Raw genomic sequence first — 23,514 nt, forward strand, 5'->3', positions numbered from 1 at the left:
AGTGACAAAGAGGCATACAGCTATAAGCAGTAAATATCTGCAAACACATTGTTCACTCGGTGTATGGAGGACATTGCTTTTATGGCTTCTTCACATATTAACATTTCAGAAGCTATGTACCTTTCTTTTCTTTATTACTAACGCTAATTTATACTATTACCATCTTTGTCTAACCTACTTTCTCATTGTCGCTTAAGCACACATCACCATCGTTGCCATTGCATGTTATCCTTCCTCCCACATCTGCAACAACTCATGCTCTTTTTCATATTCCAGCTCGTTTACTTTTTTTCTGTTTATGCAGTCTAATTTGATTTAAGGCTTCAGGTAGAAACATTTTTGCTGGATTTTCCAGAACGTCCATCACCACAGAATTCTTTGAATACTTTTAGTGAACCATTGAGGAGTGTAATTATCCTCTTAGTGATGAACTGTAAAAGAATTGGTACCTCAATTACAGCTCTGCAGAAAAAAGAACAACTGTGCATGGATGGAGGCTTTGGATGCAGCACTCTTTAATTAGGAAAGAGGACCAAGTTAACTTTTCCTTGCCTAGTCAACTTGGCATGTCTGAGATCAGATAATAAAGATCGAATGAACTTGGTATCTTCACAATATATTCAACACCAAATACCTTAAGAGCCACAGACAGTACTTAATTTGATTCCGTGGCAAAGGTCTGCAGAATAAATTATCTTTAACTTGTTGTTTTCTTCAGCATCTCCACAATGATAACCACCAACAGCTCAGTAAATAATGCACTATCTTCTGTAGTACTGAGCTACATAAATCACAGGCTGGAATTTTAAAAGGTGGTAGGATTAGGACATTGAACAGGCAGGATGTGAGAATTACAGTCCTGAAGATTATCTTGAGACATTGATGCTGATGGAACAGCATGCAATTTTCAAACAGCTGATGAAGGGAGACAATGGGGAATCTGTTCATCTCCAACTAATGCTCCCTTAAGCTCCTTAAGGAGTTTATTAGGAGCCTGTCAGATACAAAATTTAATTTTTCAATTTATTTCACCCAAAGGTCTGATAAATATTACTGCACAGCTGTTGAGTTCTGCACGGGCCAATCAACTTTCATTTGTCTTTGTAAGTTACGTATGCCTTCTGGGACCTGTTTCTGACAGTGCAAATGCTGAACTTTAATTTTCTTTCAAGCTGCCTTCCACCCACATCAAATAGTACTGAGTGGCCTGTTTTCTTCAGCAAGACTGCAAATCCCACAGCTTAGCTGCTACATGCTCTGCACTTCTAACTGGGTGCTGAGCTTGTTTCCTTGCAGACTGGCCAGCACTCTGAAGTTTGGAGCAGATTGTTGGGTTCCTGACCCCAATTTGAAAATGCAGCCCTGCATGTCTCAAGGTCATTTATCCTGCATTGAGAGTTACAATTCAACAATTAGACTAGCTGAAAATGGAAATCACAATGGGCTGAATCTCACACTTCTTTTGGCTAAGTGTCAGTTTTGTCAAGTTTTATAGAGAGTTTTTCTGTGTTTCTTACCTTTTTTTTACCAAATGCTCCTCATTAACAACCTACCCCACTTCAAGATGACCCTCTCATCTGTCCCCATTCTACCACTTGGTATACTCAGAATAAATTGCCGCTGTTGGGATTCCCAGTAATGGATCTGCGTCCCTGGTGCCATATGGAGGCCCTGATACCAGACCCTGCCAGCCTGGTGCAAAGTTGTCAACTGGTTCAATGCAGTTTTAGCCATCTGGAGGAAATCACAACATTGTAAGAAGATATTCTGCATTCTTCTGGCATAATTGCCACCATCTTCTCTCCAATACCCCACATTCATTCACTCTCTGCTCTTTCATCCACCTCCCATCAAGGGTCACACTCTAACACTTTGACTATTGCCTGCAAGATCTTCCCTCATTTGCTGTCACCAGTAACTCTACATATAGATCAGGGATAGTGGAGGGAATTTGTGCCTGACATCTGAAGAGGTAGGGGAGGCCCTAAATTAGTTTCTTGCTTCAGTATTCATTAGAGAGAGGGATCTTGTTGATAGTGAGAACACCATGGATGAGGTTAGTCGGCATGAACAGATTGATATTAAGAAAGTGAATGTGCTGGAAATTCTGGGAAGCATCAAGATAGATAATTCCCCTGGGCCGGACCAGATATATCCAAGGTTACTAAGGGAAGCAAGGAATGAGACTGCTGTGCCTCTCCACGGGAATAGTACCAGATGATTGGAAGGAGGTGAATGTTGTTCCTCTGTGCAAGAAAGGGACTAGGGAACTCCCTGGGAATTACAAACCAGTCAGGCCTATGTCTGTGGTGAGCAAGCTACTGTAAAGGATTCTGAGAGATAGGATTTATGAGTATTTGGAAAAACATAGTTTTATTAAAGATAGTCAGCATGGCTTTGTGAGAGACAGGTCATTCCTCTCAAGACTTATTGAGTTCTCTGAGGATGTGACAAAACACATTGATGAAGGTAGAACAGTGGATGTGGTGCATATGGATTTCAGTAAGGCATTTAAACAAAGAACAAAGAAAATTTACAGCCCAGGAACAGGCCCTTCGGCCCTCCAAGCCTGAGTCGATCCAAATGTACTGTCTAATCCTGTGGGTCAATTCCTAGGCATCTGTATCTCTCTGCTCCCCACCTACTCATGCATCTGTCCAGACACATCTTAAATGAATCTACCGTGCCTGCCTCTACCACCTCTGCTGGCAACGCGTTCCAGATGCCCACCACCCTCTGTGTGAAGTACTTGCCGCGTGTATCCTCCTTAAACTTTTCACCTCTCGTTATTGAATCACTCACCCTGGGAAAAAGCTTATTGCTATCCACCCTGTCTATATCCTTCATGACTGTAAATCTCAATCAGGTCCCCCCTCAATCTCCTTTTTTCTAATGAAAACAAACCTAACCTACTCAAACACTCTTCATAGTTAGCACCTTCCATACCAGGCAACATCCTTGTAAACCTTCTCTGCACCCTCTCCAAAACGTCCACATCCTTTTAGTAATATGGCGACCAGAACTGTATACAGTAGTCTAAATGCGGCCGAACCAATGTCTTGTACAATTTTAACATGACTTGCCAGCACTTATACTCAATACCCCGTCCAATGAAGGCAAGCATACTATATGCTTTCTTGACCACTCTAACCACCTGTGCAGCAACCTTCAGGGTACAATGAACCTGCACTCCCAGATCTCTCTGCCCATCAACTTTTCTGAAGGCTCTTCCATTCATTGTACAATTTGCTCTAGACTTAGTCTTGCCTAAATGCATCACCTCACATTTGTCTGGATTGAAAACCATCTGCCACTTGTCTGCCCAACTCTCCAGTCTACCTATATCCTCCTGTATTCTCTGACAGTCCCTTATGCTTTCTGCTACTCCACCAACCTTCGTGTTATCTGCAAACTAAGGTTCCCCACAGTAGGCTCATTCAGAAAGTTAGGAGCTATGGGATACAGGGAAATTTGGCTGTCCGGATACAGAATTGACTGGCCGAAAGAAGACAGCAAGTGGAAAGTATTCCGCCTGGAGGTCCGTGACCAGTGATATCACAGATCTGTTCTTGGGCCTCTGCTCTTTGTAGTTTTTATAAATGACTTGGATGAAGAAGTGGAAGGGTGGGTTAGAAAGTTTGCCGATGACACATGTTGGAGATAGTGTTGAAATCTGTTGCAGGCTACAATAAGAGGGCGAGCTGGGCTGAGAAGTGGCAGTTGGAGTTCAACCTGGATAAATGCAAAGTGAATCATTCTGGAAGGTCGAATTTGAATGGCAAGGATTCTTGGCAGTGTGGAAGAACAGAGTCGAGAGTGTGGTGCTGGAAAAGCACAGCCGAGCAGGCATTAACCAAGGAGCAGGAGAGTCAACATTTTGGGCATAAGCCCTCCATCAGGAATCCTGATGAAGGGCGTATGCCTGAAACGTCGTCTCTCCTTCTTCTCCAATGCTGCCTGACCTGCTGTGCTTTTCCAGCACAACAGTCTCGAGCCTAGAGCCCAGTTACAAGTGGAGTTCTGCAGGGATCAGTTCTGGGTCCTCTGCTGTTTGTAATTTTTATTAATGACTTGGAAGAGGGAGTCAAAGGGTGGGTCAGTAAATTTGCAGATGATACGAAGATTGGTGGAGTTGTGGATAGTGAGGAGGGCTGTTGTTGGCTGCAAAGGGACTTAGATATGATGCAGAGCTGGGCTGAGGAGTGGCAGATGGAGTTCAACCATGCCAAGTGTGAGGTTGTCCATTTTGGAAGGACAAATAAGAATGCGGAATACAGGGTTAACGGTAGGGTTCTTAGTAAGGTGGAGGAGCAGAGGGATCTTGGGGTCTATGTTCATAGATCTTTGAAAGTTGCCACTCAGGTGGATAGAGCTTGTAAGAAGGCCTATGGTGTATTAGCGTTCATTAGCAGAGGGATTGAATTCAAGTGTCGTGAAGTGATGTTACAACTGTACAGGACTTTGGTTAGGCCACATTTGGAGTACTGTGTGCAGTTCTGGTCTCCTCACTTTAGGAAAGATGTGGAAGCTTTGGAGAGGGTACAGAGAAGATTTACCAGGATGTTGCCTGGAATGGAGAATAGTTCGTACGAGAATAGGTTGAGCATGCTAGGCCTTTTCTCATTGGAACGGAGAAGGATGAGGGGTGACTTGATAGAGGTGTATAAGATGATCAGGGGAATAGATAGAGTAGACAATCAGAAACTTTTTCCCCGGGTACAACAGAGTGTTACAAGGGGACATAAATTTAGGGTGAAGGGTGGAAGGTATAGGGGAGATGTCAGGGGTAGATTCTTTACCCAGAGAGTGGTGGGGGCATGGAATGCGCTGCCTGTGGGAGTGGCAGAGTCAGAATAATTGTTGAGTAATAACTGTTGCACCTACACTTCCTGTGTAAAGAACCTACCTCTGACATCTCCTCTATACCTTCTTCCAATCACCTTAAAATTATCATCCCTCTCACACACACTCACACTCTCTCCCTTTCTCTTACATGCACACTGTCTCTCCCTTTCTCTCAAACACACTACTCTCCCTTCCTCTCACGCACACTCTCTCTCTCCGTTTCTCACACACATACTCACTCTCCCTTTCTTTCTCACACACATTCACTCTGCCTTTCTTTCTCTCTCTCACACACACACACACTCAAACTCACACTCCCTACCCCCCCAGACACAAACTTTCTCCCTTTCACACACACACAATCTCCCTTCCCTCCCCCCCCCATACACACACACACCTCCCTTACACACACACTCTCCCTTTCCCACAGAAACACACACAATCTCTCCCTTTCTCACACACACACACTCTCTCCCTTCCCCTCCCCACCCCCCCCCACACACACTTCCCTTACACACACACTCTCCCTTTCCCACACAGACACACACACTCTCTCCCTTCCCATCCCCCACCTGCCCCCACACACACACTCCCTTCTCCCCCCCACCCCACACACACTCTCCCTTCTCCCCCCACCCCAAACACACTCTCTCCCTTTCCCACACGCACTCTCTCCCTTTCCCACACACACACACTCTCTCCCTTTCCCACACACACTCTCTCCCTTCCCTCTCCACAAACACACACATACTTCCGTTACAGACACACACACTCCTTTCCCACACACACACAGACACACTTCTCCTTCCCCACACACACACACACATTCCTCCTTCCCCACACACACACTCCTTTCCCCCCCCACACACAACATCATGGGCTAAAGGGCCGGTACCATGCTTTACTGTTCTATGCCCTCTGGGATATCTGTTCTGTCCCTCAGGATACTCCTGTCCACACCAAGAGTAACCCATTTTCATCTCCTTTAACACCTACCTCTCTCTCTCTCTTTCTCATTTCAGGAGGAAAACAGCCAACAAGTCAGCAAGAGTCAAGATAGGTGATGGGTTGTTTGACATTTGACTGCTCACTCCATATGAGGAGAAGATTCTTTCTGCCTCAATCTGGTGACTGACTATCCAAGACCCTGGGCTGGTATCAGAAGCTGCCCTTGATTTACTGTGCTGGACCCCCAATGAAGACTGCTGACAACTATGATAAACTCTTGGATTTCCATCTGTGCTAAGCAATATAGAAGGACTGAGAACCTGGCAAAACAAGCAGGATGCTGTGAGCATCCAGGCACACTCAAAGTGACAGAACACTAATGGAGGGCATGTCTTTGAGCACAAAGTATCTTTGCTGCAGCATTACAATGAAAGTTGTTATTGAGTTGTGGTGCAGCAGTGAATGCAAAAGCATACTGCAAGTATACAGTAAATACTGCCAATGTTCATAGACATGCATGTGAGGCCAATATCTATATAATGTGCCCCATGTTGTTGGTGCCTTCTGACCAAAATGAAGCTCCTTTGGAGAAAGTAGCGAGCTGAAGTTGCCAAGTACCTGTTCTGAATTCCATTTTGAGAATTCTGTGTTCAATTTGCTTGTAGCAGGTGGTATATTAAAGAAGCAAAATCTGCAGTTAGGAAGGTCATTGAAAAGTAATAATGCCACTTAATAGGCACCCAACTGCTGCCGAGAGAGACTGTTGCCTCAACACCCTGAACTTAATCAAAAGATGCAGTAAGATGTTCCTAACACTGCACTGAAATGGGATCAATGAACTTCTCACTCTGACCTACATTGTTCAGGCTTAAATAAAATTCCACCCAATGTTTCTACACTGGGTGCTAGTGGTCCAGTAAAACAAACTTTTTTTATGGTTAGGAACCTACAATCTTCCATTGTAGCTTGGTCAGAAAATGACAAAAATGTCAGGGGTCCTGCAACTGACCACTATGCAGTATGTAAAAATGCATACGCATGGTTAATAAACTGAACTGAGAAGAAAAGCAAGCTAATCTCTGATATACTCTATAATGACTCATTAGGTTCAGAAATAAAGATAAGCACTAACATGAGATAGTTTAAAGACTCCAATGTCTATGGAACAGCATCCCAGTAAAGGTCAACACCTTCAGGTAAAGAATGCATATTAAAACCTTGTTATGAGTAACATTAAATGTCTTTCAGACCATTTTTCCCATTCAGTAATAAAGACAATCATTTATTTTAATTTTTTTCAAAAATCCATGATGTTGTTTCTTATCCTATCTGAGGAGTACTCCAAGAGCCATTCCTCAATAAAGCTACAATTAGGATTTGGAGAGAGGCAATTTATTCATTGTTTCTTTCTGCTTCCTGGGTCAGAATCACTTTGCATCAAATGCACTGAATTGCTCAGGCCAGCACAACAAAATCAAGACTTACTATCAATTTTTAATGTCACATTATTTCAGTTTAATTATTTAGAGAAAATTGCTTTTCAAACCTTGATATATATGTGGAGTGACTCCAAATGAAGATTCAGGAATTATAACTTCTCTGGATCCGTCTCTGATAACTTCCTCTTCACCATGATTGACAGGATCTAAAATTATATATTTTAGGATTATCATCTGAACTTTTGTGCACTTTACAATATTTTTCTCCCCTATTTTACTCTTTTATCCCCCACAGACAGCTTTATAGCTCAAAGTTCTCTAACCTCACAAAGCCTGCTTCTGCCTTCTCCTCAAAATAAACAACCAAGTCTGTTTCTGCCTGTTCCTGACCCATCTTCTTCCTACCTCAACTATTTTTTTAATCCTCTTGACAGGTCCCTTCCCACTTAAAGCTGCAATTCTTCTAATGCTTTATGTTAATTTCAAAATTTCCAGTTCATGGATCTCTGCCTCTTCCTTTTCAGCATGGTCGTGCAATCCTATTCACGTCAGGATGGTCTCAGGGCTCTCCAATTCTTCTGGAAAAAAGGCCTGAACCGTTCCCATCCACCACCAACCTCCTCTGCCTGGCCAAGCTCGTCCTCACTTTCAACAACTTCTCCTTTAACTCCTCTGACTTTCTTCAGATAAAGGTGTGACCATGAGCCTCAGTTATGCCCATCACTTTCTGGGATAAGTGCAACATGGCTTGATCCAATCTTACTCGGTTTTCACCACACAATTCTTTCTCCAGTTCAGAGTTGGTATGAACCAGAGAAAGGTGCTGCTTCACTCTCTCATTTGGAACTGTAAATTTCACTTCCAATTTCCACCCTGCACCTGGTCCATCTCCAATTCCTCCCTTCCCTTTCTCGATATCAGTTTCCATTTCTAGGGATAGGCGGGCCACCATTATCCACTACAAACCCACTGAATCCCACAGTTACCTTGACTATACATCCTCACACTCTGCTTCCTGTAATTACTTCACTCCATTCTCCCAGGTTCTCCATTTCCATTGCATCTGTTCTGATGATGCCACCTTTCACGGGGGGGGGGGGCACAGAAATGTCCATCTTTTGCCACCACTGTGGTCAAAGGGCTGTTAACCATGTTTGACCCATCTCCCATACTTCTACCCTCACCCTTTCTCTTCCCTTCACAACAATGATAGTGTTCCACTTGGGAACCCTGCAATCTCTTGGAGTCCAACAACTTTACAGTCTGATTCCTTCCTTCCATGGTTTTTACCCACTTGTCTCCAGTTATCTGCTCACCCCTTCCCTTCCCATTTGTGTCCCTCCCAGAAAAAAATTTAGATTGAGCATAAATCCCACATTTTCCTAGCAGTTAACTACTAACAGCTTTGATGAGGAGTCATTGGATTCAGAACATTAACTCTGCTTTCTTCCCACAGATGCTACCTGATCTGCTGAGTTTCTCAAGCAATTTCTGTTTTAGATTTCTAGCATCTGCAGCCTGTTTTATTTTTAATGTATTAGGCCATATCTGCTTAACTGCTGCCTCTATACCTTTTGCAGTGAATCACAGTAGGATTGTCACTTCTATTTAGCTGCCTAATCAAAATTCAGCTACAATAATTACAAGTTACCAAGTAACAAATTAGGTTCCTAATTTCTGTAAGACACAACTTGTTCAATAATCCAAATCTGTTGGTCATATAATTTATGATTATACTTTACGTAAGACTCAACCATGCCAAAACACTGCAAAACTTTACATAAAAAGAATGATTTATTGAAGTGCAGTGTGATGGTGCCATATCAAAGGTGATTGTGGAAAATAAAAGTTTACAATGTTAGGGGAAGCCGATTGGTTGATTAGTAAAATAAATTAAATGTAAAAAGCATCTCCACTGATAATAAATGAATGCCAGTTACATCCCTGTGAGAATGGAGAATATGTGTAGTGTAGTTTTGCTATCTTATGGTGTAGATCTGAGACATTTATAGCAAGGAAACTGAAATTGTCTAGCTAATTATATATGTATATATAGAATATATATACACGTATATAAATATGTTGTTCACTGTCCTTAATTCTTTGTATTTCATAGAGTCATACAGCAAGTCAACAACTCACCGAGATTGCTTAGTTTGAAGATGATAGGAGGGATACGCTACTAGGTACAGATGTATAGCTTGCTTGCATTTGATAAAAACTGAAAATGCTGGAAACTCAGAAGCATCAGACAGCACCTGTGGACAGGGACAGAGATCATTTTTCAGGTTGATGACCCTGAACTTAAGCATGTTTCCACCATTCACTGTTTTTATATCAGTTTTACAGCATGTACAGTGTTTTTATTAAGGGCTTTTACATTTGCCTCTACACTCCAGCTGCACTGTCACCCTGCAATGTCTCTATAATGAAGTAAATGCAGTATGATATTTCTATCCATTGGTGTGGTGGCATATGACTCAACAGATCACAGGACTATAATCTCAGAAATGAAAGACTCAGAGGTCGCATGGAATCTGTTCCTGGAGATGCACAAATTGACACATTTTCCCCTATTCTATACTCAGGGTTTCCCTGATCATTAGTAGTTTACAGGCTTTGATGAATAGCCGATCCATAAGTGTGGCACAGAAATTCATGGGGTCCTGGATGATGTGGGCTATGGTGAGAAATCTGGGAGAATCACGTGAGAAGTCAGTCGAGACCTTTCTTAATATCAGAAGCAACTCATTGCATTTTCAGTTCCAGATGGTGAGATGTCTGTTAACAGCGATGATTGCTTGTTGTCATCATCATTAATTGCAAATTTGTCTCATTGACATGCAGCTCCCTATTCCCAAAAAGGAGACTAAACGTCAACAATTCCCGAGATTAAAGTTGAGAAAGTACCTGGTGACTTCAGCTTGTCACTTGTTCCAAAGGACCACAATCTTGGACACCTGGCAACAAAATTTCTGTGGGTACTCCACGACACCTGCTGCAACCACCCTATCCATGGAAGCTAGCATCCAACACTTGACAATCTTTCTGGACCCTCATGGCATGACCATACATACTTCAACACTTTAAAGCTGCCTTTCAGGGTGCAGTGGCAACTAGCACTGCAATACTGTCACAAGGACACTTTGCATACAGGGACACAAACCCAGCTCACAGATTGGACCAAGGGTGCATCTTAAGGTTGTCCACTTGCTTTCTTAGTGTTCCCTCACCTAAACCCTACCTGGATGCTCACATCATCCCTGCCTTTCCTTGCCTCATGCCCTTTAACTACTCAGATACAGATACCAGGCTCATAATATTTCTGTTTTGCCTTGCTGTATAGCACAGCAAGGAAGGTTTGCATGGTTGTCAGTAATCCTCAATCAAGGTAGAGATCTTCTGTCAGTGGCATCCTGGCACATTAAGCAGACTCCAAGATTAACTAGGAGAAAGTGAGGACTGCAGATGCTGGAGATCAGAGTCGAAGAGTGTGATGTTGCGAAAGCAAAGCCAGTCGGGCAGCATCTGAGGAGCAGAAGAATCGACGTTTCGAGCATTAACTCTTGATGAAGAGCTTATGCTCGAAACATCGATTCTCCTGCTCCTCGGATGCTGCCTGGCCCACTGCGCTTTTCCAGACTCCAATATCAGTCCAGTGTCTTGGGCACAGTCAGTTGGCCACTTGGGGCAGTCAGGATCAGATCCTTCTTTGCAAAGGGAGTAAGAGCAGGACGTAAGGCAGCCCACCGCCAGTCTTGCCTTCTTCTGCCCCATTGTGGGCTGTTTTCCTCAGGAACGATTGAAAGGGATGGATTTAATCAGATGAAACCGGGTTGCAAAGCTACTACTGCTAGTGGGGTGGAGAAGTGGCAACTGAGCAGGCACAGCTGAGGCCATTCAGGATTAGGAGGGCATTCAGATGTGTTGGAGTGAGTGAGGGAAGATGTTGCATGTAATAGTAAGTGTATAGTCACTGACCAATTTCCTTCACTGTTGTGTATTTCTCCAGCTGAATGAAATTTCAATGACCCAAGCAGCAGTCTCAGACCAGACTAGCAGGATCTGATGACATGACCTCCACTGCCAGTCCTGGGGGAGGAGGATATTCCTGCTCTGCACTACCTCATCCAAGTAGCTGGCTACAAAGAAGACCATTGATTTCCTCTCATCTGCCACATTTTGAGCAAATGTCACAATCATACAGGGCATCTCCGGACTGACAGTGCATATGTGGGTGCACAATGGCCTTTTCAAAGATAGTGTGTGTGCCAAAGATGCTAGTCTATTTCATCTTGGTAATGGACAGTTCTTCAGGCAACAGTAAGTGATAGAAACAGGCTAACCTCAGATATAGGGGACTCCATTGTGATGAGGATTCCACTGTGATGAGATAGGTAATTGATAGTTCAGTTTGGGACAATAGAATGAGATAACTCTCTTGGCATCATAGAAAGAATTCCTCGATGAAACTGACGCATAGCCAGTAGAAAAGTAAGATTCAGCCCACAAACTTACTTTCACTTTCTGTTAATATTAATAATTGGGATTAGTTTTGGCATTCAAGTCCAGTAGTAATTCTAAAAAGTAATTTGGATTCAGCCACTATATTCACTTAACAATACCTGTCAACGTGATTGGTATTAACTGTATTTTCATTGAATTTTAAAGTACACCCAGTGGTCCCCAGCATCAGAGAGTCATACCTGGAACAAAGGAAAATGGTTGTGGTTGTGGAGTGTCAGTCATCTCACCTCATGGATATCTCTGCAGGAGTCCCTCAGGGTAGTGTCCTAGGCCCAACAATCTTCAGTTGCTTCCTCAATGACCTTCCCTCTGTCATAAGGTCAGAAGTGGGGATGTTCGCCAATGTTCAGCACCATTCGCAACTCCTAGATATTGAAGCAGTCCATGCTCAAATGCAACACGATCTGGGCAACATCCAGGTTTGGGCTGACAAGTGGTAAATAACATTTGCGCCACACAAATGCCAGACAATGACCATCACCAATAAGAGACACTCTAAATACCGCCCCTTGACATTCAATGGTATTACCATCACTGAATCCCCCACTGTCAACATCCTTGGGATTACCATTAACCAAAACTCAACTGGACTCACCACATAAACACAATGGCTACAAGAGCAGGTCAGAGATGAGGGATACTGTGGCGAGTAACTCACTCCTGACACCCCAGGAATACTCCTCTCTTTCCTGGATGGGTGCAGCTCCAAAAACACTCAAGAAGCTTGATATCATCCAGGTCAAAGCAACCTGCTTGATTGGCACCACATCTACAAACATTCAATCCCTCCACCACTGGTGCTCAGGAGCAGCAGCGTGTACTATCTATAAGATGCACTGCAGAACTTCACCAAAGATCCTTAGATACCTAGGACCGCTTCCACTCAGAAGGACAAGGGCAATAGGTACTTGGGAACACCACCACCTGCAAGTTCCCCTCCAAGCTACTCACCATCCTGACTTGGAAATATGTTGCCGTTCCTTCACAGTCTTCAGGTCAAAATCCTGGAATTCCCTCCTTACCAGTATTGTAGGTCAATCCACAGCAAGTGGACTGCAGCGATTCAAAAAGGCAGCTCACCACCATCTTCCCAAGGGTAAATAGGGATGAGTTATCAATAATGCCCACAAATGAACAAGAAAAAAAATCAAGGGCTAGAGGGCATTAGTTTAAGGTTAGAGGGGAAAGAATAAAAGGGAACCTGAAGGGCAACTTTTTTTTACACAGAGCATGGTATACATATGAAATGAACTGCCAGTGGAAGTGATTAAGGTGGATATGTTAACATTTAAAGGCATTTGAACAAATACATGGATAGGAAAGGATTAGAAGGATATGGGTTAAGTGTAGGAAAATGGGGTTAGCGTGGACGGACATTTTGTTCGGCTTTAGAACAGTTTGGGCTAAAGGGCCTGTCTCCATGCTGTAGGACTCTATGACACTATGACTCTAAGTGCTGCCCTGATTTATTTTTCCAAAATGCAGTACCTCATGTTTATCTAAATTAAACTCCATCTGCAACTCCTCAGCCCTTTGGCCCATCTGATCAAGATCCCATTGTTCTCCGAGGTAATCTTCTTCACTATCCACATACCACCAATTTTGGTGTCATCTGCAAACCTACTAAACATATCTCCCATGTGCACATTCTAAAAGAGATACAGAGCAGAGATACCTGGCCACATCTATACATAAATTATTAAAGGCGGAAAGACAGGTAGAGATAGCTGATAATAAAACATAGAGTATTCAAGGCGAAATTACTAAGGGCATAGAATATAAGAGTAAGACAGTTATGCTGAGCTTATATATGATACTAGTTAGGCCTCAGCTAGAGTACTGGGTATATTTCTGTGTTCCTCAGTTTGGAAAGATATGAATGCATTGGAGAGAGTTCATAAAACCATTATCACAATGGTTCTAAGATTAAGAAATTTCAGTTATGTGGATAGATTAGAAATGTTGGGATTGTTTTCCATGGAAAGAAGGCTAAGAGGATAGCTGATGGTAGATGGATGATTAAGTAGAAACAGTACGGGGCGGCATGGTGGCTCAGTAGTTAGCACTGTTGCTTCACAGTGCCAGGGACCCAGGTTCAATTCCAGCCTTGAGCAACTATCTATGTGGAGTTTGTACAATCTCCCTGTGTCTGCGTGGGTTTTCTCTGGGTGCTCTGGTTTCCTCCCACAATCCAAAGATGTGCAGGTTAGGTGAATTAACCATGCTAAATTGTCCATAGTGTTCAGGGATGTGTAGATTAGTTGCATTAGTTGGGTAAATGTAGAGTAATAGGGTAGGGGAATGGGTCTGGGTGGGTTACTCATAAGAGGGTCGGTGTGGACTTGTTGGGCCAAAGGGCATATTTCCACACTATAGAGATTCTAATTCTAAATGGCTGAATCCTTAGGATCATTGATTCACAGAGAGATCTTGCAGTCCAAGTCCATAGCTCCCTGAAAGTGACACCACAGGTGGTTAAGGTGGTAAAGACAACATATTCAAGTCTGCCTTTATCATTTGGGGCATTCAGTATAAAGTTGGCAAATCATGCTGCAACTGTACAAGACTTTGGTCAGGCCACATTTGAAGTACTGTGTGCAGTTCTGATCACTGCACTATAGGGAGAATCTGGGTTTTGGAGACAGTGCAGAAGAGGTTTACCAGAATGTCGCCTGGATCGGACTGTTTAATTATAATGAGAGACAAACTTGGATTGTTTTTGCTAGAGAGTCGGAGGCTGTGGGGAAACTTGATAGAAGTTTATAAAATATGAGGGGCATGAACAGGGTGGATAGTAAGGGTGACTTTCCCAGAGTGGAAATGTCAAATATTAAAGCACATATGTTTAAGATGTGATGATGCTGCCCCATTAACAAGTTTATTTCACCCTTGTTTTCTCCAAGAGGAGTCGTAAAGACAGAGGTGCCAAATGTCTGAACTGGCTACTTTAATAATGGCTAACAGATACTGCCTAAGTCTTAAATCAGAGGAGGCCTTTAAGGTTTTTTTTTAAACAACGAAAGGGGAGTGGCCAGCTCTCCTAGCTCAGGTTTTGTTTTTCTAGATTGGCTTAGTTTGAAGCTGCTGGTCAAAGAAGACTGCTGGAAAAAAAGGTCCCTGATTGAACAGAGGTTTTCTGGTTGACTCATCGTTGGCATCTCTCCTGTAAGAACCTGTGTTTGATTTTACCATTTTTGCGAAGGGGTCTTTATGGGGATGTTGCAGGAAATTAGAACAGCATCATTAAGTTGCGATAAAGTCGTTTGGGTTTTCAGTTAGGTTAAGTTATTCTATATTCTGTTCTCTTTTGTTCATGTTTCATTCAGTAGTCTGTAAATAAATTCTGTTTTGTTTAAAACTGAATTGTTTGACTAGCTGCATCACTCCTGGAATATCCGTTATACACCTGCTTTAAACAACTAGAAAAGTTAGGATCTGGTGTCCTTCTTGAAATGTTTTGTGGGGCTCTGGCCTGGTCCACAACAAATGTGAGAAGGGAAAGTTTAAAGGACATGGGCGAGGCAGATTTTCTTTTAAAACACAGAGAGTAGTAGGTTCCTCGAATGAGTTGCCAGGGAGGTGATGGAGCAGATATGATAGCAATGTTTAAGGGGCATTTAGACAGATACATGAACAGGCAGAGAATAAAGGGGATATGGGCCATTACAGGCAGATGGGATTGGTTTAGAATAGCATCATGGTTAGAACACACACAGTGAGTTGAAGAGTCTGTGAACCGGTGTAGAAGTGTTGGTTCAAGTAGCCTACTGCTGCACGTTAACAATTCTTTGATTCAGTGATATTTGAAAAAAACAGATCACTTTTCTCTCCTACAAGCTGTGAATACTTCTCTGCATACTTATAACCAGAAATTTTTTCGTACCTTCATACACATGTGGATGCATTCTAGGAGGCGGTCTGGGCAAATAATATTCTTTGTGTCCAGTCACTGCATCCTCATTCTTTAAACGGTTTTCATCGCCTACAGAATCTGCAAACAAAAAAGTAAAACAGTGGTAACAAAATAAGCAAAACAAATTGTTATAAGGTTGAAGGCATGCACTCTATCTTCACGGGAGAGAGAGTGCAGTTCTGAACTGAGAGCTTACAAGCACCTGTGTATATGACCAGATGGCAGTCCCATCATGTATTGGATAATGGAAAATACATAACATTTGGTTGTGAAATAGATACTTGAGCTTTGTTTGCTGTTTTCACAACAATTCAAATTTAACCAATCAGTTTAAATTATGCCCCAGGATACCAAAACTCAATTGCTTTTGAATTTATTGTTTTGTCAACATTGAACCAATGAGATGATCCGATATTGAGGCAGCGTATAAAAATGCAGACAACTTGAAAATTGGTCAGACAGGACCTGCATAGATAGAGAAAGTGCTGGAGAGCTATTTGCCCATCTTAACATCTTGCTCTCAAAGAAATTAGAAAACACTCTCTATCAAAGGTACCTTTTCACGTGAAACATACTCGCAGTAAAAAGAAAGATGACGACCTAGAGCGATCAGCAGCTGGAAAAGTGAAAACACATAAGAAGACAGACGCTATGTGGTTTTGAAATTAAGTTGAAATTAAGGTACTTATTAATTTTAATAAGTACCTTATTGGAACACCATATTGTTGTAGGGTTGGAGGCAGATAGTAAGCAGATAAGTGAAAGGGGGGGGTGCTTAGATTTGTGAATAGTTTTTGTTTAATGTTCATTTTTAGAGTAAGAAAATAAATTGATATTATTTTCTTTAAATAGTGGAATTTGGGAGTTTTCTGTCACTCATAATTTAAATGATTATGAGGTGAGGTGAACTTTTCTAGGTGTTTGGTTTACTTAACAGAGGGGTTCGCCTCCGTGTGGTAACAATCCAATTTAGATTTTTTTTTAACCCTCTCATTGCATTAATTTCATATTTACTTCTTAATTCAGAATCATCAAATATTCAACAATTGCTCTGAAGTTCCCAGCAGAGAATACAAGGTGATAGTCATATTGTGGAAAAAATTGAAAATACTAAAGGATAAGGTGAATCAGGAAGTAACAGTAGTTGCTAGAAAATGTGGATTTTAAAATCCTGTAGATTGAATTGTTTCAATGATCTCTGTGTGACATTACAATCCAGATGCTGTCTCTAAGATCCCTGAGTTAACATTATAATCCAGGTGCTATCTCTGTGATTTATGTGCTAACATTATAATCTAGATACTGTCTCTATAGTTTCTGAGCTGTTCATGTGACACCTGTTTAATTTCTAAAATCTCTACACTGACACTGCAGTTTCTGTTCAGCCAATACAATGGTTATGCTATCCTTAAGATTCCATTGCATTATGTACAATTCCTGCTGTTACTTTCATAGTTTCATTCTAATCCCAATCTCTGCCATCATTCAGCATCCCAGTCCTACTGCTTTTCATGCAGTGCCACCTTCATGCTGCTTACTAAAAGATTTATTTCACTGGCAGCATACTTTATTTAATTTGTATTTTACACAAAAATGATGCTGTGCTACTCACGTAAAGCATGGGAATTGTAACGCTTACGCCTGAGCTGCAATTGGTTGCTTTTCAGCTGCTCTCCTCCAGGGAACTGTGGCACTTTCCTTGGGTGACCTAAAATAAGGAAAATTTTAAAAATATTGAGTTAAGAAAAGGACCAGATGGCGTGACAGTTGACCACCTTACTCTTTGGTTGACTGTGTTTTCCTACTTTAACAGTTTTCTCATGCTGACAGATAATTCCAGGTAAAATGAATTAGGTTTTGCATGTGATATGTTTTGGCTAACATTAAGAGAAAGAAACATGCCACATATATTTCACTAATTTCTTTCCATCAGAATAAATTAAATGCCTAGCTAAATCAAAAATAATTCTAAAAATTAGATTACAGAAAGGAAGACCATGACTGACAAACTTGAGAAATTCTGAGTTGATATAGTGGTGTATATAGACTTTCAAAATCATTGACAAAGTGCTATGCAGGAGGAAGGGACATGGGATTAGGGGGAGGATAGCAAATTGCTTTAAACACAGGGATTGATGGAAGGAAACAAAGCAGGAATTCAGATTCATTTCTCAGTAGTCGGAATTGTGAGATGGTGTTCAAGAAGTTACTATGCTATTTACTGTATATTTGATTAGAATTAGCTGGAGGTGGGGTCCAATTTGATGGATAATATTAAAAGATGAAACAAATTCAGGCCAAAGATATCTGGAAGGGAATACAGCACAGTTCTACAAGGATTCTGCCTGGTAGGAGGAAATATGATAAAGGCAGGCTCAATGTGGGTACAACTACAACATTTAAAAGATATTTGGATAAGTACGTGAATAGGACATGTTTGGAGGGATGTGGGTCAGGAGCAGGCAGGTGGGGCTAGTTTAGTTTGGGCTTATGTTCGGCATGAACTGGTTGGACTAAAGGGTCTGTTTCGTGCTGTATGACTCTATGACTCTAAGAAAAGTCCCAATTTGAAGAATTATCAGAAGGCTTTATCAGAAGGCTAAAGTGACCTTAACCCAAATAAAAGACAGCACTTTCATGACAAAGGAGGAAACATTGCCCCATTAAGTAGTTACTGGGAAGACTGTGCCAATAATTGAGCCCCACTATTGCACAAGCCATCACAAATGTCTAGGTACCCACTTTAAAACACCAAGATGATCAATTTACCTGACTAACTGCGGTTCAGGACAAAGCCAATTCACACCATGTTTTGTCAAAAACAGGAAAATAACTATTTAGTGTAAACAAACTTACTTGTTAACAAATGGAAAAAGATTACTAATCTACTTTGTAACTTAAACTATACCCCTTTAAAATCATAAATACAGCCATCAATTTATTTATTACAAATAGGATAGATTAAAGACAGATGCTTTGACACAAATATTATAGGTGGGAAACAGAGATATGGAAAACAAAATGTGCTGAAGATCAAAACTCCAGATTGCAAAATGCAGAGCTATTTCTCACAATTCTTTTGATTTTAGCAATGCCGTCAAGCTACTCTGTCTCAATAATGGAGTGATCTCACTGCTCCAAAAACACCCTAGTCTTGTCCAGCCAAAAATGTGCCCCACTTGATGTTTCAAGTTGCATAACACTCCTGATATGTTATCAATATAGCAGTTTCTGACTTTTCTTCCATTTTACAGTTCAAAAGGAAAACAAACATGTGGTCTCTTATAGTACAGCCAAGGTATCAGTCATGGATCAGAAGTAACACTTCTGCCTTGAAGTCAGAAACTTGCAGGTTTAAAGTCCAGCACAAAGATTTCACCTGACGAAGGGACAACGCTCCGAAAGCTATAACCTGGTGTCGTATGACTTTTGACAAAAAATTTAGCATATAGTCTATGTTGGTACTTTAATTCAGCACCTTTGAGATAAGGCTGAGCCCCAAAATGTTTGCTGAGGTAAAAGTCAAAAATCAAAGGCTACAAATCTACAGCAGCACAGGGAAGTTCTCGTTAATGTCTGAGCTAATATTTATCTCTCAACCAACATCATTATTTTCTTTCTGTTTACAAGTTTCCATATTTCCTCTCTTACAATTACTGCATTTCAAGAAACTAACTTAATTTGTCTGATGTCATAAAAGGTGTCTTATATAACAAGTACTGTATTTCTCTAAATTTCAGCATTGCAAGTAAGATGGGGACAGTGGCATAGCCGTAATGTCACTGGACCAGCAGTTCAGAGCCTCGAATAATGTGCTGGGTACAAAGTTTCAATTGACAGAAGGTGGACTTTGAATTAATAAAGACATCTGGAATTAAAAAAAGCAAAATAGTGCATATGCTGGAAATCTGAAACAAAGAACGTGCTGGAGAAATGTCTCTTTCTCACTCCACAGATGCTACCAGACTTGAGTTTCTCCAGCACTTTAAAATAAAAAACAATACAGCACTGGAAACCTCCAAGCCTGCGCCTATACATTTTGTCCTTCCATACTAAAATTCTTCATTTCCAGGATTTGTATCCCTCTATTCCCTCAAGATTAGAATGGTGCTGGAAAAGCACAGCAGGTCAGGCAGCATCCGAGGAGCAGGAAAATTGACATTTCAGGCAGGAGCCCTTCATCAGGAATAAGCAGTCCTCACTTTTGCCTAGTCCCTCTATTCCCTTCCTATTCAAGTATTCGTCTCGGTGCTCCTTAAATGCTGTTATTGTGTCTGTTTCCACTACTACTTCTGGCAGCGCATTCCAGACACTCACTATTCTTTGTGTGAAAAACTTACCTGCACATCTCTTTTAAACTTTTGCCTCTTCACCTTGATGCTGTGTCCCCTAGTAATTGACACCTCCACACTTTCCACTTTATCCATGCCAATTACAATCTAGGTCATCCCTCAACCTCCTGCGTTCCAATGAAAACAAACCCATCTATCCAACCTTCCTTCACAGCTAAAATCTTCCATGCTAGGCAACATCCTGATAAGCCTTTTCTGTACCATCTACAAAGCATCCACATCCTTCTGGTAGCTTGGTGACCAGAACTGTATGCAATATTCCTAATGTGGCCCAACTAAAGTTCTTTAAAGCCTATAATTTGTTTATCGGTTTAGCTCAATGGCTAGACAGTAAGTTCGCGAAGTAGTGTGATGCTAACAGGATGTGTTCAATTCCGACACCAGCTGAGGTTACCATAAAGGACTCTCCTTCTCAACCTCTCCCCTTGCCTAAGGCGTGGTGGTCCTTATAAAATTCAGACTAGTCCCTCTATACATTATGGAAGCTGACCTGCAAGGTGAAAGGAGAATGTGCTAACTTACAATGTTCCTAAACTGTGATACATTTAAAGTTTCACTCACTATTGTTTGACTGTAGTGCTTTTCCTCACCTCCATGCAATCTGGGAGGGGGGTCACTTCTACGGCCCTCCATGGAGATTTGGTTCTGTTGTCTGTGAGCATTCTCCTCAGGTGGAATTCTCTTCTCAGGGAGATGAGTAAGCTCTGAAATAAAGTGCACTGTGGAGAATTATAAACACAGAAGTGTGGGACAGCAAACTTCTGTTCTCTCACTTTACAATTACCATTGTGATTTTAATGGGTTTTGTCTGACGCTTACTCGATGGACCAAAGGGCCTTCTTCTGGGCTGCAGACCTCTATGACTCTACATCTAGCTCAATAATTTTCCCAAGAAAACAAAGCAAAACCAGCATTCAAATATTAGAACCAGAAACAGCTTATAACATTGGCTTGTAACTTTCTGGGTCATATAGTCATACTGCACAGAAACACACCCATCAGCCCAACTTGTCCATGCCAACCAAGTTTCCTAAACCAAACTAGTCCCATTTGCCTGCATTTGACCCATAACACCCTAAACCTTTCCCATCCATGTAGCTATCCAAATGTCTTTTAAATGTTGTAATTGTACCCTCTACCACTTCCTCCTGCTGCTCGTTCCACATACGCACCACCCTCTGTGTGAAAAGTTTGTTGCTCAGGTCCCATTTAAATCTTTCCCCTCTTACTTTAAACCTATGCCCTTGACTTTTGGACTCCCCTTCCCTCAGGAAAAAAACCTTGGCAATTCACCTTGTCTATGCCCCTCATGATTTTATAAACCTCTATAAGATCATTCCTCAGCCTCCTATGCTTCATGGAAAAAAAGTCACAGCCTATCCAACCTCTCCTTTTAACTCAAACTTTCCAGTCTCGTTAATATCCTTGTGAATATTTTTTGCATCCTTTCCAGTTTAATAACATCCCTCCTATAGCAGGACGACCAGAATTACATGCATTCCTCCAAATGTGCCTTACCAATATCTTGTACAGAGGTAACATGATGGACCAAACTCCTGTACTCAGAGCACTGAGATCAATGAAAGCAAGAGTGCCAAATGCTTTCTTCACCACCATCTACTTCAAATGCCATTTTCTTTTTCTTTATTCATTTGTGGAATCTGGGCAATGTTGGCTAGTCACCATTTATTGCCAAACTTGAGAAAATAGTGATAAGCTGCCTTCTTGAACCTACGGGTCTACCTGCTGTGGGTTTACCCACAATACCGTTAGGGAGGGACTTTCAAGGAAATGTGTACCTGCACCTCTAGATTTCTCTGTTCGACAACACTCCCTATCATTAACTGTGTAAGTCTTGCACTATTTCATCTTATCAAAATGGAACACCTATTGTTTATCTGCATTAAACTCCATTGCCAAACCTCAGTCCACTGGCCAAGTTGATTAAGATCCCGTTGTACTCTTAGTTAATCTTCTTCACTGTGCACTATACCGCCAATTTTGGTGTCATTTGCAAACTTACTAACCATGCCTCCTATCTGCTCTTCCAAATTGTTTATATAAATGGCGAACAACAGTGAAGTCAGTACCAATCTTTGTGGCATACTGCTGGTCACAGGCCTCCGGTCTGAACAACAACTCTCTGTCTCTTACTGTCAAGCCAATTTTGTATTCAGTTGATTAGCTCTCCCTAGATTCCACGTGAAGTAACTTTCCTAAACTGTCTAACATGCAGAACCTTATCCAAGATCTTGCTAAAATCCGCTCTGCGTTCATCTATCTTCTTGGTCACTTCTGCAAAAAATCCCAATCAAATTTGTGAGACAGGATTTCCCACACACAAAGCTATGTTGACTATCCCTAATCAGTTCTTGCCTTTGCAAATGCATGTAGATCCTGTCTCTCAGAATCCATCCAACAACTTACCCATCACTGACATCAGGCTCACTGATCTGTAGTTTCCTGGCTTTTCCTTACAGGCTTTCTTAAATAATGGCACAACATCAGTCACTCTCTGGTCTATCAGCACCTCACCCATGGCTCCATGATTGGCCTGCAATTTCTTCCCTAGCTTCTCATGAAGTCCTGGGATATACTTGATCAGGTCCCAGAGAGATTTAGCTATCTTTATGTGTTTTAAGACCTCCAGTACCCCCTCTTCTGGTTGCAAGTTTACTCCCTGAGCTGGTAGGTTTGTTCTTAGACGTTTCGTTACCAAGCTAGGCAACATCATCAATGAGCCTCCGTTGAAGCAATGAAACATTGATATCACCAACCTTAAGAGACCAAGACACATAAATGGAAAGTGGGACAGAACTCCAGTGCTTCAATGTAGGCTCACGTTGATATTACCTAGCATGGTGACAAAACGCCTGAGAACAAACCTACCAACTCAACGAGCAAACTTACAACCTGAACCTCAACTTGAGCTACAAATCTTCTCAAAAATTGCAAACCTCCTCTTCTGTAATGTGGACTTTTTTCAAGATATCACTATTTATTTCGCCAAGTTCCCTAGCATCTATGTCCTTTTCCATGGTAAATACTGAGGAGAAACATTTGTTTAGGATTTCACCCATCTCCTGTGGCTCCAAACACAAGCAACTTTGTTGATCTTTAAGAGACCCTTTTCTCTCCCTAGTTACTCTTTTGTCCTTAATATACTTGTAGAATCTCTTTGGATTCTCCTTAACTTTATCTGCCAAAGCTATCGCATGTCTCTTTTTTGCCCTCCTGATTTCCCTCTTCATTGTTGTCCTACATCCCCTGGGATTCACTTGATCCCAGTTGTCTATACCTGACATATGCTTCCTCCTTTTTCTTGACCAGAGCCTCAATATCTCTAGTGATCCAGTGTTCCCTACTTCTGCAAGCCTTGCCCTTCACACAAATAGGAACACCAGCCCTGAATTCTTGTTGTCTTGCTTTTGAACCCCCCTGATGTCCCTTTACCTGCGAACAGCTATCCCAGTCAACTCTTTCAAAGTTC

At 41.7% G+C, this 23,514-nt stretch overlaps 1 protein-coding gene across 1 annotated transcript in view; it reads right to left on the bottom strand.

Annotated features, from left to right (window-relative positions):
- LOC122552459 (uncharacterized) overlaps window positions 1–23,514 on the bottom strand; it is a 51,659-nt gene that overhangs the window by 24,837 nt on the left and 3,308 nt on the right. Inside the window, exons 2-5 of the mRNA XM_087983164.1 lie at window positions 20,615–20,743; window positions 17,285–17,380; window positions 15,643–15,750; window positions 7,340–7,438 (exon numbers count right to left, since the gene is read on the bottom strand). Of these exons, the coding sequence (XP_087839290.1) occupies window positions 7,340–7,438; window positions 15,643–15,750; window positions 17,285–17,380; window positions 20,615–20,743 (432 nt within the window). The remainder of the gene's footprint in view (window positions 1–7,339; window positions 7,439–15,642; window positions 15,751–17,284; window positions 17,381–20,614; window positions 20,744–23,514) is intronic.

The sequence above is a fragment of the Chiloscyllium plagiosum genome, unplaced genomic scaffold (assembly GCF_037043375.1).
Source record: "Chiloscyllium plagiosum isolate Xiang-an unplaced genomic scaffold, Cpla_swu_hap1 HiC_scaffold_45, whole genome shotgun sequence".
Lineage (NCBI taxonomy): Eukaryota > Metazoa > Chordata > Chondrichthyes > Orectolobiformes > Hemiscylliidae > Chiloscyllium > Chiloscyllium plagiosum.